The 15,865-nt window shown below is 37.2% G+C and overlaps 1 protein-coding gene across 1 annotated transcript; it reads left to right on the forward strand.

The window, feature by feature from the left end:
- Positions 1 to 5,752: 5,752 nt before the first annotated feature.
- On the forward strand, positions 5,753 to 6,640 carry LOC134751226 (uncharacterized). Its single transcript, XM_063686609.1, has one exon. The coding sequence runs from the start codon at positions 5,984 to 5,986 to the stop codon at positions 6,638 to 6,640; it is 657 nt and encodes a 218-aa protein (XP_063542679.1). The 5' UTR covers positions 5,753 to 5,983.
- The last annotated feature ends 9,225 nt before the right edge of the window (positions 6,641 to 15,865 follow it).

Genomic DNA, 15,865 nt, shown 5'->3' on the forward strand with positions numbered 1-15,865 from the left:
AGATAACAAAACGTAAAACGCTCATAATAGTTCGTTCGATATTAATTATCATTAAATAAATGGTTTGAGAATTTAATAAAAAATACCAAATTTAGCTTTATTTAATGATTTTAAGTCATAAACCTTAAACTCCATAAGAAACATTTGTTTTTTTTTTAATGACGTTGAATGTAATTCTGAACGCATAAGTTGAGTCGATGCAATTTCAAAACGCATCGTCAGAAATGTCAACATTGTTAACAAAAATTTTCTCACCGACTCCGACACGTAAAAATACACAACTTCCAGAGTTTTCTGTTATAATATCGTATTATCGTAAAAAAATTAGTGATTCCTGGGATGAAGATGATCTAACGCCAGTGGATGTTGCACTTTCCTCGCTATAGTGAGGGGAAAAGTTTTGTGTTACACACTGGTGCAATTGTATTTTACTTCTCGTGTGTTGAAACACTCGCTACGCTCAGGATTCTATTTTAAAACCACTCGCTTCGCTCGTGGTTCAACTATAGAATCCTTTCCCCTGCTCGTGTTTCAATTCCACACTCGCGGGTAAAATACAACATTGCACCCTTGTATAACAAATAACTATTGATGTATGGCGTGTCCGCTCTGTGCTGGTTCTTACATGAAAAACAAAACTTAAATTTCAGCGTTATGTGGGGGAAGTAGTCCTTTTTGCCACTGTATTGACTAATTGTGTGTGTGACCCTCAGGCACAAAGGCCACGCGCTCACACAAAAGAAATAATGGCTTTTTCCCCTCACTAGCTCGGAAAGCCGTCTTTTATCCTTTAAAACAAGCGGGGAAAAACGCATTTCATCCACTAGTGGGGAAAGTAATTTGACCTTGGATGGAGCGTGTTTAAATAGCTTTTGACAGATAACAAAACGTAAAACGCTCATAATAATGGTTACTTCCATATTAATTATCATTAAATAAATGGTTTCAGAATTTAATAAAAAAATACCAAATTTAGCTTTATTTATTATGACTTAATGATTTTAAGTCATAAACCTTAAATTCCATAAGAAACATTTGTTTTTTTAAATGATGTTGAATGTTATTCTGAACGCACAAGTTGAGTCGATGCAATTTCAAAACGCATCATCAGAAATGTCAACATTGTCAACAAAAATTATCTCACCGACTCCGACACGACAACTTCCAGAGTTTTCTGTTATAATATCGTATTATCGTTAAAAAAATGAGTGATTCCAGTGATGAAGATGATCTAACGCCTGTGGATGTTGCACTTTCCTCGCTATAGTGAGGGGAAAAGTTTTGTATTACACACGGGTGCAAATGTATTTTACTTCTCGTGTGTTTAAACACTCGCTACGCTCAGGATTCTATAGTTGAACCACTCGCTTTGCTCGTGGTTCAACTATAGAATCCCTTTCGCTTGCTCGTGTTTCAATTCCACACTCGCGGGTAAAATATAACTTTGCACCCTTGTATAACAAATAACTATTTCAGATCTAAACATTGTATGGTAAGGGTATTTTTGTACTGGAATATATAGGTATGTTGTACTTATGATCTCCAAGAGAAAGTTATTCTATTGCTAATTATGAATACTTAATCGATCGAAAACGAATTCGATGAACAGATCTTACAGAAGTATATTTAATGTGTACGTATAGTAGTGGATAAGGTATTAATACTTACTCGTATAATGCTAATAGGGACCGTTGTAGTACAGTGCCAAAACAAAGAAATAAAAATGATTGTTGGTATTTGACCACAATCTCTGGTGTGATAGTATTTTGTTTTATTTTAGCATTTTATAAATGTCTAGTCTGTAATACTGTGAAAACAGTCTGTGTATACCAATTCTTAAAAATAAAAAAATGCTCTAACATCTGTCTACATATAATTGAGTACTTTTCAGTGGATCCAGGAAGCTAATACATAGTTTTTCTCCGAATAAATAAATACTCGCGGATTTGTGAGAGAAAACTAAATCGAACCCGCTCACAAAATTTCACGAGAATCGGTTGAGAATTGCGACCTGTAGTTAGTTAGAGAACATTCGGACATACGAAAGCATTTTCGCCGCCCAAGCTGAAACGGAGACCTTGGCTAACGCTCGGTCAATTACGGGACAATCTAACACAAGTCGAGTCAATAAGGATTTTATACTTTCAAGGATCAAATGGAAAGTGCCGTATATTTTTATATTTAGGATTTTTGCATAAAAATAGCGTAAGAATAAACCATACCTTGTTAACTTTATTGAAACAGTAAGAGTATTTCTTGCTATGTATTATATCAACTGCCATTTTGATTTTTAGTAGGTACCTAGAGTCGGACCACGCTAAGTTTTCATGCCAAGTGCTACGTCAAGTAGTTTAAGGAGTTTATAGGGATTACATTGTATGCGTTTTTATTGCAAAGTTTGTGCAAAGTTAGCGTGGTCGGAGTCTATTTTAATAATTTTAGTTTACTAACTATGTATTAATTAATGATTAAATTTATGAATTATGTCGATTAAAAATACAAAAATACATGATCTTAGAAAACTCTTGTTTTAATTAATGCTCAATTACGTACCGGTGTGAAGTTAGCAGCCCAAAGTTAGCTGACCATGATAACCCGACCAAATTAAAGCGTTTTATTATTTTTTTTAAATTAACAACGAAAACAATGTTGTTTAAGGAAAATAAGTACTAAATAAGTAACAAAAATGAAAATCTATCAAAAATGACCCAACAGAGACCAAAAAAACCTAAAATTTTAAGAAATTTAAAATTTTAGGCTGCTAACTTCACAAATGAATTATTAGTGAGAAATTATCAAGATCACACTTTTTTACTGCCAACATTAAAAGCAGAATTACACAAGACATTAACATGCCAACTCACGTTGAAATTGAAAGAACCAGGCTAGGTAAAATCCAGGTCTTAAAGATATCAGCCTAAGCCCATACTAGGTTTTGCTCAGATTTGTACCAGAAGTTTTAGAGATCACACGTTCATCCTAGTATTATTAGAAGCGGTATTAAACGTGCTACCATTTTGCCAAATAACGTTGGAATTGAAAGAACCAGGCTATCTCAAATCTAGGTTTCAAAGATATCAGCCTAAGCCCATACTAGGTTTTGCTCAGTTTTCATCAAGAAGTTGTAGAGATCACACATTCTTTCTAGTATTATTAGAAGAGGTATTGAACGTGCTATCATCTTGCTAAATAACGTTGGAATTGAAAGAACCAGGCTACCTCAAATCTAGGTCTTGGGGATATTAGCCTAACCCCATACGAGGTTTAGCTCAGATTTGTACCAGAAGTTGTAGAGATCACAGAATCTTCCCAGTATTATTAGAAGCGGCATTGAACGTGCTATCATCTTGCCAAATAACGTTGGAATTGAAAGAACCAGGCTATCTCAAATCTAGGTTTAAAAGATATCAGCCTAAGCCCATACTAGGTTTTGCTCAGTTTTCATCAAGAAGTTGTAGAGATCACACAATCTTTCTATTATTATTAGAAGAGGCATTAAACGTGCTATCATCATGCCAAATAACGTTTGAATTGAAAGAACCAGGCTACCTCAAATCTAGATCTTAGAGATATCAGCCTAATCCCATAAGAGGTTTAGCTCAGATTTGTACCAGAAGTTGTAGAGATCACAGAATCATCCTAGTATTATTAGAAGCGGCATTGAACGTGCAATCATCTTGCCAAATAACGTTGGAATTGAAAGAACTAGGCTATCTCAAATCTAGATTTCAAAGATATTAGCCTAAGCCCATACTAGGTTTTGCTCAGTTTTCATCAAGAAGCTGTAGAGATCACACATTCTTTCTAGTATTATTAGAAGCGGCATTGAATGTGCTATCATCGTGCCAAATAACGTTGGTATTGAAAGAACCAGGCTATCTCAAATCTAGGTTTAAAAGATATCAGCCTAAGCCCATACGAGGTTTAGCTCAGATTTGTACCAGAAGTTGTAGGGATCACAGAATCTTCCTAGTATTATTAGAAGCGACATTGAACGTGCTATCATCTTGCCAAATAACGTTGGAATTGAAAGAACCAGGCTACCTCAAATCTAGGTCTTAGAAATATCAGCCTAAGCCCATACTAGGTTTTGCTCAGTTTTCATCAAGAAGTTGTAGAGATCACACAATCTTTCTATTATTCTTAGAAGAGGCATTAAACGTGCTATCATCATGTCAAACAACGTTGGAATTGAAAGAACCAGGCTACAACAAATCTAGGTCTTAGAGATATCAGCCTAAGCCCATACGAGGTTTAGCTCAGATTTGTACCAGAATTTGTAGAGATCACACAATCTTCCTAGTATTATTAGAAGCGACATTGAACGTACTATCATCGTGCCAAATAAGGTTGGAATTGAAAGAACCAGGCTATCTCAAATCTGATAATGATGATGATGATGATGAAAAATGATGATAGCATGTTTAATGCCTCTTCTAATAATAATAGAAAGATTGTGTGATCTCTACAACTTCTTGATGAAAACTGAGCAAAACCTAGTATGGGCTTAGGCTGATATCTTTAAGACCTGGATTTTACCTAGCCTGGTTCTTTCAATTTCAACGTGAGTTGGCATGTTAATGTCTTGTGTAATTCTGCTTTTAATGTTGGCAGTAAAAAAGTGTGATCTTGATAATTTCTCACTAATAATTCATTTGTGAAGTTAGCAGCCTAAAATTTTACATTTCTTCAAATTTTAGGTTTTTTTGGTCTCTGTTGGGTCAGTTTTGATAAATTTGTCATTTCTGTTACTTATTTAGTACTTATTTTCCTTAAACAACATTGTTTTCGTTGTTTATTTAAAAAAATAATAAAACGCTTTAATTTGGTCGGGTTATCATGGTCAGCTAACTTTAGGCTGCTAACTTCACACCGGTCAATTACGTTACAACATAATTACAATATCGTTACCCGCTTGTCACAATTAGGCTGCCTTGAACGGTAGCTGATATCCTTTTTCACCTCAGCAGCTCAAACAAGCCTACTTTCGTCACTCCCTGGAGTGAGGAAAGTGCGACTTTCCTCACTCCAGGGAGTGAAACAATGTAGCTTTTTAATTTAGTGAAGGCCATGAACTTCATACTACGGTACGGTACGGTACGGTCCGGTCCGGTCCGGTCTCGTCTTAGTGTGCAACACGAGAGCAGTTATTTTACATCTCGTGTTTTTGAGTCCCGAGGAAGCGAAAGATTGTACCTTAGAATCTTTCGCTTCCGCGGGACTCAAAATAAACACTCGCAAGAAAAACCAACTTTCCTCTCTTGTTGCACAAATAACTATTTACAAGCTTTTATTTAACTTGCAATGTACCTATGTAAGTATGTATGTAAAATGTTTGTAAGGGTCAAATCTTGCAAGTTAAATTTGACCCACTTCCCGGTTTCCGATGAAGCTGATAATTTGTAAGTCGTGTGACAATGCAATATTATGGTACCATCGAGCTGATCTGATGATGAAGACAGGAGGTGGCCATAGGAACTCTGTGATAAAACAACGCAACCTAATTGTGTTTGGGGTTTTTAGAATTGTTTCGATGAGTATTACTTGCCTGTGGAAAAAAAGTACAGTCAGCGATAAAAGCTTGTACCAAAAATGAAATTTTTGCCAAAAACGTATTATTTATAACAAGCAAAACGGCTCAACCGATCATGTTCGCTATAGTTTCCATTCAAAGTATTCACGATTTCGACGAGATTTGCTATTGCAATTGTGGCGCTTATGGCAGAAGATGAGGGATAGGAACATACCCACGGAATTGACCAGCATATTCCAATATTGGTACGCAAATCAGCGCAATAGTGTACGGTGGACTAATGCACGTTCGGACTCGTACGGGTTAGAGTGTGGCGTAAGACAGGGTGGGTTGTCTTCGCCAAAGCTCTTCAACCTGTATGTGGACGGGCTTATATCGGAGCTCAGCAACACGCATGTGGGTTGTCACGTCGACGGTGTCTGTGTAAATAACATCAGCTAAGCAGACGACATGGTGTTGTTGAGCCCATCGGTGAAGGCATTGAGAAGGCTCCTGAATATTTGCGAGTCCTATGCGAGCAGCCACGGATTACAATACAATGTAAACAAAAGTGAATATATGATCTTTAAGGCCGCCGGTAAAAGACCAGAAATGCCGCCACTTAATGTGCCGGATATTTTCCTCAACGGCACACCATTACAGAGGGTTTATAGATTTAAATATCTTGGGCATTATCTAACCGACGACCTTAAGGATCATTTAGATATCGAAAGAGAACGCAGGGCACTGGCGGTGAGGAGTAATATGTTGGCCCGCAGGTTTGCTCGTTGCTCGGATCAAGTTAAGATCACGCTTTTTAAAGCGTTCTGTCAGAGCTTCTATACGAGCAGCCTGTGGTTCAACTGCACTCAGAAGGCGCTCAGTGCCCTGAGGGTTCAATATAATAACGGCTTTCGGGCGTTGTTGAAGCTGCCCCGCTTCTGCAGTGCTTCTAAAATGTTTGCGGAGGCACGCACAGATGGGTTTCACGCCATAGTGCGTAAAAGAACTGCCTCGCTAGTTAGTAGGATGCGGAGCAGCTCTAACGGCATCCTAAAAATGTTTGTAGAAAAGCCTGACTCTCCCATGCACAAACATCTTAACAATTTAATGGTCATGAGTAGCTGATTTTGTCAAATTTAAGTTTATATTTTTAATGTAATTATTTTAATTTAATGTACTTGTTATTAATTTTTTACAAACATTAACAATAGATTTTAAGTAATTATGTACTCTAACCAATGGATCATAGAAATCTGAATAAAAAATTATATTATTATTATTATAACAGCCGATCTATACGCGCTGGTGGCGAGCCTGTCCTTAATATTCTCGCAGCACTCTTTAACCAGCTCATACAAGATACTCGAACTCCAGACTCCTGGAAAACTGCCATCGTCACGGTCACGTCAAGGAGACATTTCAAAACTTGCTACCTATCGCCCTATAAGCCTCCTTTCACATACTTACAAACTTTTTTCCAAAGTCCTTTGCAACCGTCTCACTCGTAACCTCGACGAATGCCAGCCACCCGAGCAGGCCGGCTTTCGCAGCGGATTTTCTACAGTAGATCACCTTCACGCGGTAAAACCGTTTATGGAGAAATGTCATGAATACAACCGTCCCTTGTGCATGGCCTTCGTCGATTATGAGAAGGCCTTCGACAGTGTCGAGCATTGGGCCGTGTTTGACGCTCTTCATCGCTGTTCCATAGATGCGCGCTAGGTTGATCTGTTTCGGGAGCTGTACGGCTCGGCAACGATGCAAGTTCGTCTTCACAAGACAATTAACACGATTTCACCCAAGCTTTTTACGGTGGTACGCTTGCATGGGACAGAACCGGTATTAACATCTATGGTGTCTTCTTGTCGCACTTAAGATTCGCCGACGATTTTGTTTTGTTTGCCGAGTTTCTGGATGATCTCCAAAGCTTGATCCAAGGACTATACCATGCTTCTTTAAAGACAGACAGACGGACAGACAGACGGACAGCGGAGTTAATAATAGGGTCCGGGAGTGTTTACCCTTTGGGTACGGAACCCTAAAATTACATACAACCGAATTGATAACCTCCACCTTTTGAGATTTGGAAGTCGGTTAATAATTAATTTGCCAACCAAATCAAGCTCATTATGACATTAATTGCGAACTGATTTTGAAATACTTGCTAACCTTAAGTTGCTGATCAAATACACATTTTGGCTGACCAAATATATATTTTTAACCGACTTCAAGATTTCAAAAGGAGGAGGTTATCAATTCGGTTGTTTTTTTTTATGTTTGTTACTCCATAACTCCGTCATTTCTGGACCGATTTTGAAAATTCTTTTTTTGATTGTAAGTATATACATACAGATTGGTCCCGTTTTTGTCAAAACGCAGTTCTGATGATGGATGATGATGATGATCAGAACGGAACTCTTCAATGACGCATAGTTCACGTTTAGCGATTTGTCCTCTTCGTTATGTTTGTTAAGCAAGTTAGGTTTTCAAGAAACATTTTTGTCAAGCTCGAGTTCTGATGATGGGATCCATGAGGAATCGAGGGAACTCCTTAAATGTGCAAGGCATACATATAGTGATTTTTGTATTTTTATCAACAAATCGAGCATTTCCATTTTAAAAAGTGACATTTGATGAAGTGGAACTGCTGATGATGATCAGAATGGAACTCTTTAATGACGCATAGTTTACGTTTGGCGATTTGTCCTCTTCTTTATGTTTGTTAAGCAACTTAAGTTTTTAAGGCATATTTTTGTCAAGGTCGAGTTCTGATGATAAGACCCATGAGGAACCGAGGGAACTCCTCAAATGTGAAATGCATACACATTGTGATTTTTGTATTTTCATCAACAAATCCAGCATTTACATTTAAAAAAGTGACATTTGATTAAGTGGAACTGCTGATGATGATCAGAATGGAACTCTTCAATGACACATAGTTCACGTTTGGCGATTTGTTCTCTTCCTTATGGACCTAGACCCAAACTTGGACCCGGAGTCGGACCCGGACCCGGGTCTGGACATGGACCCCAACTCGGATCCGGATCCAGAGGGAACTCTGACCCAAACTTGGACCCGGACAGCCGGACACGGACCCGGACTCGGATCCGGACCCAGACCCGGACCCGGAAATGCTACTAGAAAAGTGGGTTAGGTTAGTTTAGAACTGTGACCCTTACAGAAACGAAATGCTATCAGAAAAGTAGGTTAGGTTAGGTTAGAACTGCGACCCTTACAAAAACGAAATGCTACTAGAAAAGTGGGTGGTTTTACCTCCTTTTCTACATTATTAGGCAATATTATAATAATTAGGCAATTAGGCAAAATTAGTCAAAAGATGGATTAGGATAATTACGCAAAATATGCTGTCTATTTCATTTCATTGTCTGGAATCTAAGAGTGCACCATCAACAATAAGTAAACTTTCAGCGGCATCCCCCATTGAAGTCGGTTTTTTTTTTCTTAAAAATTATTGTTCATCAAAATAGGAATATTTTGCAGATCGATTAAATAACACCCATTTTATTTTATATCAAGGAAGTAGGATTCCAATAAAAAAATAACCAACTTTAAGGCATAGTCAACTTTATTAAAACAGTAACAGGATTTCTAGCAATGTATTAAATCAGTCTTCAAGTGCGATTTTGGTAATTTTAGTTTACTAACTATTTATTAATGATTACTTAAGCCGTTTGAAAGCTAAAAAAATATTATTGAAATATTTTGGTTTTATTCATGATGAAGTGCGTTACAACATAATTACAATTTCCAGATAAAATTGCGGTCAAAACTAGATGGCGCACCATGGCGCCGCAATATTCTTATAACATAACATCTGACCGTCTGCGTCTAGCATGAATAGGGGGCATTACTGCAATGTTCTGCCACCAGAGTGCAGCACTAGCCCCTTTAAACTATAGAGTAACTTATACAAATACATACTGTGCCTTTAACAGTATTTTGACAAGTTTTTAGAGATAATAAAATATGACATTGATGCATCAAGGCGGTTTGTTAACAGACGACCTACCGGGAAACGCGAATCCGAAATTTTGCTATCTGCCTCTTTATCGCTCGAATATGCAAGTGACAGAGATGTTAGATAACGAAATTTAGATTTTCTTGTATCGCGATAGCCCCTCAGATTGTGGTAGTGGGGGCGCCACTACCACCTTCGCGTAATATTGCGTTCTCACGCGCGAGTCCATACTTGAAGTCGAGCAAGATGTATGGAGTCGCGCGCGAGATCGCAACTCATGCTAGCAGGTCTGATATACAGATAGAATCTTGTTTTGAAAATAGATTCATACAGTAACAATTTCAAAATATAATTTAACCATTAACTACAACGTATTGCATTAAACACATTCTTTAACTAGTAGAGTAACAAAAAACATTAAGAAGTAATTCTAAAAATAATAGTTTTTAGGGTTCCGTACCCAAAGGGTAAAAACGGGACCCTATTACTAAGACTCCGCTGTCCGTCTGTCCGTCCGTCTATCCGTCTGTCTATCTGTCTGTCACCAGGCTGTATCTCATGAACCGTGATAGCTAGACAGTTGAAATCTTCACAGATGATGTATTTCTGTTGCCGCCATAACAACAAATACTAATAACAGAATAATATAAATATTTAAATGGGGCTCCCATACAACAAACGTGATTTTTTTGCTGTTTTTTCCGTAATGGTACGGAACCCTTCGTGCGCGAGTCCGACTCGCACTTGGCCGGTTTTTTTAACTTATGTTTCTTTAAATCTAATTTAAACACTACATGTATTGTGAACTGTGTAAGGTATGTAATAAAGATGATTGTATTGTATTTAATTATTTATTGTGTTTATCTGATACTTTATTCTTCTGAGGGTTAAAAAAATGTAAACAAAAAAACTCGTGACTAAGAATATGACAAATGACAAACCAAACCAATGGAGTGCAACATTTTGTATTCATGGATGTAATCGGTAACACAGCAAAGTGTCATGATTGTTAGTTGTTATTGTTTTCATTTTTTTAGCCACATGAATTAAACTATAGGTAGCAATAGGTACAGTACAATTAACCTAAAAATAAATTAACTCTAAACTTAAATCTATATTTACAAGACTTATCCTTGTAGATGGTTGTATTAGCTTGCCCTTATCCTATTTACTTATGTACTTCCAAGTATCTGTGGCATTGTTTTTACAATATACAGGCAAATAAAATAAAACCTAATATGTAGTAAATTGTGCAATATAAGCGATATGATCAAAATTGTTACCGACGTTCAAATGGAAACCCCACATCCTTACGATCCTACATCGGAGTACAAAATAAATACCATAAATCACATAAATGTATATATTCAATATTCATAACAAAGAGTATCATTGGTATGACCAAAGAGGATATAATAAGATAGAGCGGTACTGTCATAGTAAATTTTGTAACCCCAGTAAATTCACTGCCATCTATCGACACACCTTAAAACTAAAAATGAAGATTTATAAAAATACGATAAAATGTATTTAAATGTGGATAAATGATTTTTTTTATTTGCATTAATTATTTTTATGATTTTGACCCATGTTCTTTCACTGATATGCGTTAAAATTGTGAAATAACAAACAAAACCGTCAACGCCATCTATACTACAGTACCTAGGCCAAAGCTAGTAGCGCCCTCTGATCGAGAATCAAATTTTCTTGATTTTCGAGGCACGTTTTTTCCTTAGACTGTATCCGTCCATTACGGAGTTATATCTATCTTCGGTATGACGTTACTACTTTTATTCCAACCGTTGTACAAGTAAATAAAAAGTAAAGTAAATAAAAAAGTCTGTCCATCATCTTGTTTTGTTTTTCCAATTGTAAATATTTTTTGAAAATGACGATGTACAGTTACTACAAATAAAATATATTCTATTCTATTCTATTCTATTCATTAATAATGCATCGCCAATACTACACATTACATGGGACCTTGTATAAAGTTAAACAGTTTTTTTACCCCAAATTAAATATTGGTTTTAAAACTATTTCACTAACAAATGAAGTCGCAAAAGCAAATGTTCTACATTTAACACTAGGTGAAATTAATATACAGTTATGATACATATACAACGGAATACGGTTCATTTTTGGAATTCGAAAGTTTGATCATATATCCAGCTACCGCCGCCAGCTCAAGTGGCTCCCCATACGTCAGCGCCGATCCTTTCGAATACTCTCCTCACTCTTCTCTATCCTATTTGAGCCCATCACTCCAGAATATCTCAAATGTAACTTCAGCTTTATTACCCCACGCCCAGGCTGCGAGCTGCGCGCTGCCCGTTCTCTTAAACTTTCTGTTCTCCCTCACCATACCGGTTTTCTCACGTCTTCTTTCGCTGTTCAAGCAATCCGTCTTTGGAATTCGCTCCCTCTAACGATTAGACAAGCCCCAAACAAGCTGACTTTCAAACGAATGCTCTACAAGCACCTGCTAGATACTGTCTAGTGGGACCCCCTCCCCCCTTCCCCGCACATGCAAATATATATTTATGTATATTATATGATAAATTTGTATATGTATTTATATTGTTTATTTATGTAGTTTAAAAAGGTATTATACTATATAAATATTACTAGTTTGTATATTGGCGTTAGTATTAGAATTTATATTTAGAAATTTTTTTTTTCGCATCGCACTGCACCCACCTTAACAATTTCTGTTTGGCCCAGTGGTTGACTGGTAGAGAATGCCTCAAGGCATTAAGTCCGCCTTTTGTACTTGTTCTTGTGCAATAAAGTTTAAATAATAATAATAATTATTATTATTATATTATATTGTTTAATACACTAGCAGCTGAAAGCTGATGCGTGTATATCACTGCACTTGTTTTTTTTTTTTTTACTATTAGGTCTATTAGTGTTCATTTTGTTAGTTGTTTTAAGTGTTTGTCAAGTCTGTTTTTAAAGGTGTTCACTGAAGGAGCACATATCACTGCTTCTGGTAATTTATTCCACTCGCGTACGACGCGGTTTGATAGAAAGTGCTTCCTAGGATTGCTTGTGCTGGGAACTCGAATAATCTTTAAGCTGTGGCCTCTTAGACGATTATTCTCGCTCATAACAAACAGGTCCTTTAGTTCAGGTAAGTCATAATGATCGTGTATGATCTTGAATGTTTCAATGAGGTCACCACGCTGTCTTCTTCGCTCCAGGGTTGTCAAGCCAAGATTGGCAAGCCTTTGGTCATATGGCTTATTACGTAATCCATATACCATCTTAGTTGACCTGCGTTGCACCTTTTCAAGTAAAGTTATATCCTTCTGAAAGTATGGACTCCAAATTTGGTAAGCATATTCCAGAAGAGGCCTTATGTACGTCTTATATAGTTTTAGAAACAGTGCTTTATCAATTGTCTTGAAGGTCTTCCGTATAAGGTATACTAGTGAGTTGGCTCTTTTTGTTATTTCCAGAATGTGCTTATCCCACTTCAGGTTGCTTGTTATAGTGACTCCAAGGTCTCTTTGTGAGTTCACTTCTTCTAGGACCTGCGTACCCATGGTATATGCAAGCTGAGGATTTGCGGGCCCAATATGAAGAATGGTACATTTATTCGAATTAAGTGACATGAGCCAGTCCTGTGTCCACCCGCTAATTCGATCTAAGTCTTCCTGAATGATATTATGCGAGATGAGAGGGTTCCCCATTATTTTTGTGTCATCGGCAAACAGTGACAGTTTAGATTTGACAATGGACTTAAGATCGGTGACAAAAATCCCAAAAAGGATTGGACCGAGGACAGATCCTTGTGGGACACCACTAAGAACCTCAATGGGTTCAGACAGCTCCTCCCCTACTCTGATTTTCATTTTTCTTGCATTTAAGAAGTCTTGAATCCAGTTTAGAAGTCTTCCACGGATCCCGTAATGCTCCAGCTTACTAATGAGCCTTTTTATAGGTACCCGGTCGAAGGCTTTCTCGTAATCTAACTAAACCACATCCGTTGGGAGGTGTTCGTTCCAGTTCTTAGTCCAGTAATCGAGACAAATCAGTAGATTAGTAACCGTTGACCGTCTAGGAATAAAACCGTGTTGTTCTTCAATTATGATTTGCTCTTCAGATAAAAATTGTCTAATACATTTAGCGATGAATTGTAATTCATTCGATTAGGCTAGTTATTAATGATTTAAGAAACAAGTATTGAAATTAAAATTTCATTTTTGGCGTAAAGCGAATCCAAATACAGTCACTATGATGAGCTGTCAATTAGTTACGGTTGTTCCACCCTGTCATGGTATAAAATATCCCATCAAAATCATTACATGTAAAAAGATACAAGTCTCGCAACGCAATTCTTCTACTAAAAAAAGTTTTGATATGTAATGTGAAACCAAGTCGGTTATTTTAGTCAGTGCCAGGTTACCATTGTATTACACTGATACACTGGTTCAATGTACCAAAAGTACGTACCGATGGAATACAGATGTAGGCCCTCATTTTAAATGCAGAACTTCAAGTGTAATAAATCTTGAACCATAGGTCAGTGCCTCGAAGGTAAACAGTTTAATAGGTGAATATGCGCTTGCCTCATAAAATCTTTAGAAACGTATGACATATAGTCAATTTAGTGATTTATTGTTCCGATTGTCGCAATCTATGGAAGTGATCAATTACACTATTGAAAATTTAACTTTTATCCGGTGGGCGTTCGCATGATGTCGATAAATCATATTGATAAGGCTTATATGACTCCGCAGAGTGACAGATTTAAACATTTCCTATAAATTTACGTTGATGTGGATTTATGGCAGCAAAAGCTTGATCTGTCATATTATGATTTCCGGCCACCATAAAACTGTAATTCAAACCAGCCAAGAGCGTATCTCTGTGCTGAAGTTGCAGAGGGAACATACTTTTGGATTTTCTTAGCAATTATTTCCAAAAATATATTTTCTCTACCAAAAAAATAGATTGTCAGATCCCTTATTCTTGTATAGTTAGTTAGTTATGCTGGGCATTTTCCGCAAATCGACATCCAATGTGCCTATTTTGCGTGAAACGAGGTAGCGCTACTCTAACCACCCCAGCTCCTCCACGAAGCCTAGCAAAGTCTTCAGGTTGCTAGTTGCCTCTTTTAGTGTGCATGGATTACCTAGGTATTTGCTCCTATACACTTCTACCTGTTTACAGTCTAGGAGAATATGTTTTGTTGTTTCTTCTTCTTCCATGCACGCTCTGCACATGGGGCTGTCAGTTTTACGGTGTTTGTTTAAAGAAAGAAAGAAAGAAAATACATTTATTTGACGCCACAACATAGTACATAATAAAAACTTTTATAAAAAAAAGATAAACCGACTTCAAAAAGGATGAAATAAAATATTATCCTTTTTAGGGTTACGTGTTTAAGTATATGCGTTACCAACTGATATGTTTGAAGTCGGTGCCAAGCCAAATTTTAAACCAGGGATTTTGGTGCAATTCGATAAAGATGCGGCTATATAAGTATGTACGTTGGATTACCTAATGCAGCGTACTACGTAGGCGAACAACACGCGAATGCGAAGCGGCGCGGCACGGTGCCTTAATTAATCCTTTGATACCTATATAGAAGTGTCCTACGTGGGCGATCTCGTTGCGAACGCGAACGCATTGGGCCGGCCGCGCCGTGCCGCGTCGCTTCGCTTCGCGTTCGCGAGTGTTCGCCTATGTAAGACGCAGCGTTACACGACGACAATAAACGAACTTCCTGTACACCTCAGAACAGAACACACGGTTGAACCTTCTTGGCGCAGTTCGTACCATGCTTGTCGGCACGTTAGTGTAAATCTAATACGTTTTGTCGTCGTATTTTTTTAAAGAGCATTTCTTACTAATTCTTAAACAATCATAGCACGCAAGTGTGGGATTGGGACTGAGTTATTTTCTGTCGCTTATCCAGAGGACTACATTTCAAAATATAAAACAATTCAAGGAACCTTTACGCAAAATTTCAGCTAAAGCGGTTCAGTTGTTTAGCCATGAAAAGGTAGCAAAGAGGCAGACATAATTGCTTTCACGTTTATAACATTTGTACAGTTGTAATGGGATTTATAGACATAAAGCTGATTATTTTTGACTGGTATTGTTACTACCTGGAGTACTTGGCTTGGCACCGACTTCAAACGTATCAGTAACCCTAAAAAGGATAATATTTTATTTCATCCTTTTTGAAGTCGGTTTATCTTTTTTTTATAAAAGTTTTTATTTTTCCATTTTTAGTTTTAAGGCATTGTTACTAACAATATTTTTATGGGCCCCAGGCCTGAAATAAACGAATATTTAATTTAATTAAGAGCGTGACGCATGAATGAAAAACATAATCATGTTTATCTGTAAATTCG

Source organism: Cydia strobilella, chromosome 21, assembly GCF_947568885.1.
Source record: "Cydia strobilella chromosome 21, ilCydStro3.1, whole genome shotgun sequence".
Classification (NCBI taxonomy): Eukaryota; Metazoa; Arthropoda; class Insecta; order Lepidoptera; family Tortricidae; genus Cydia; species Cydia strobilella.

Coding starts and splice junctions, on each gene's coding strand:
- LOC134751226 (XM_063686609.1), top strand. CDS start 5,984: ATGGTGTTGTTGAGCCCATCGGTGAAGGCATTGAGAAGGCTCCTGAAT.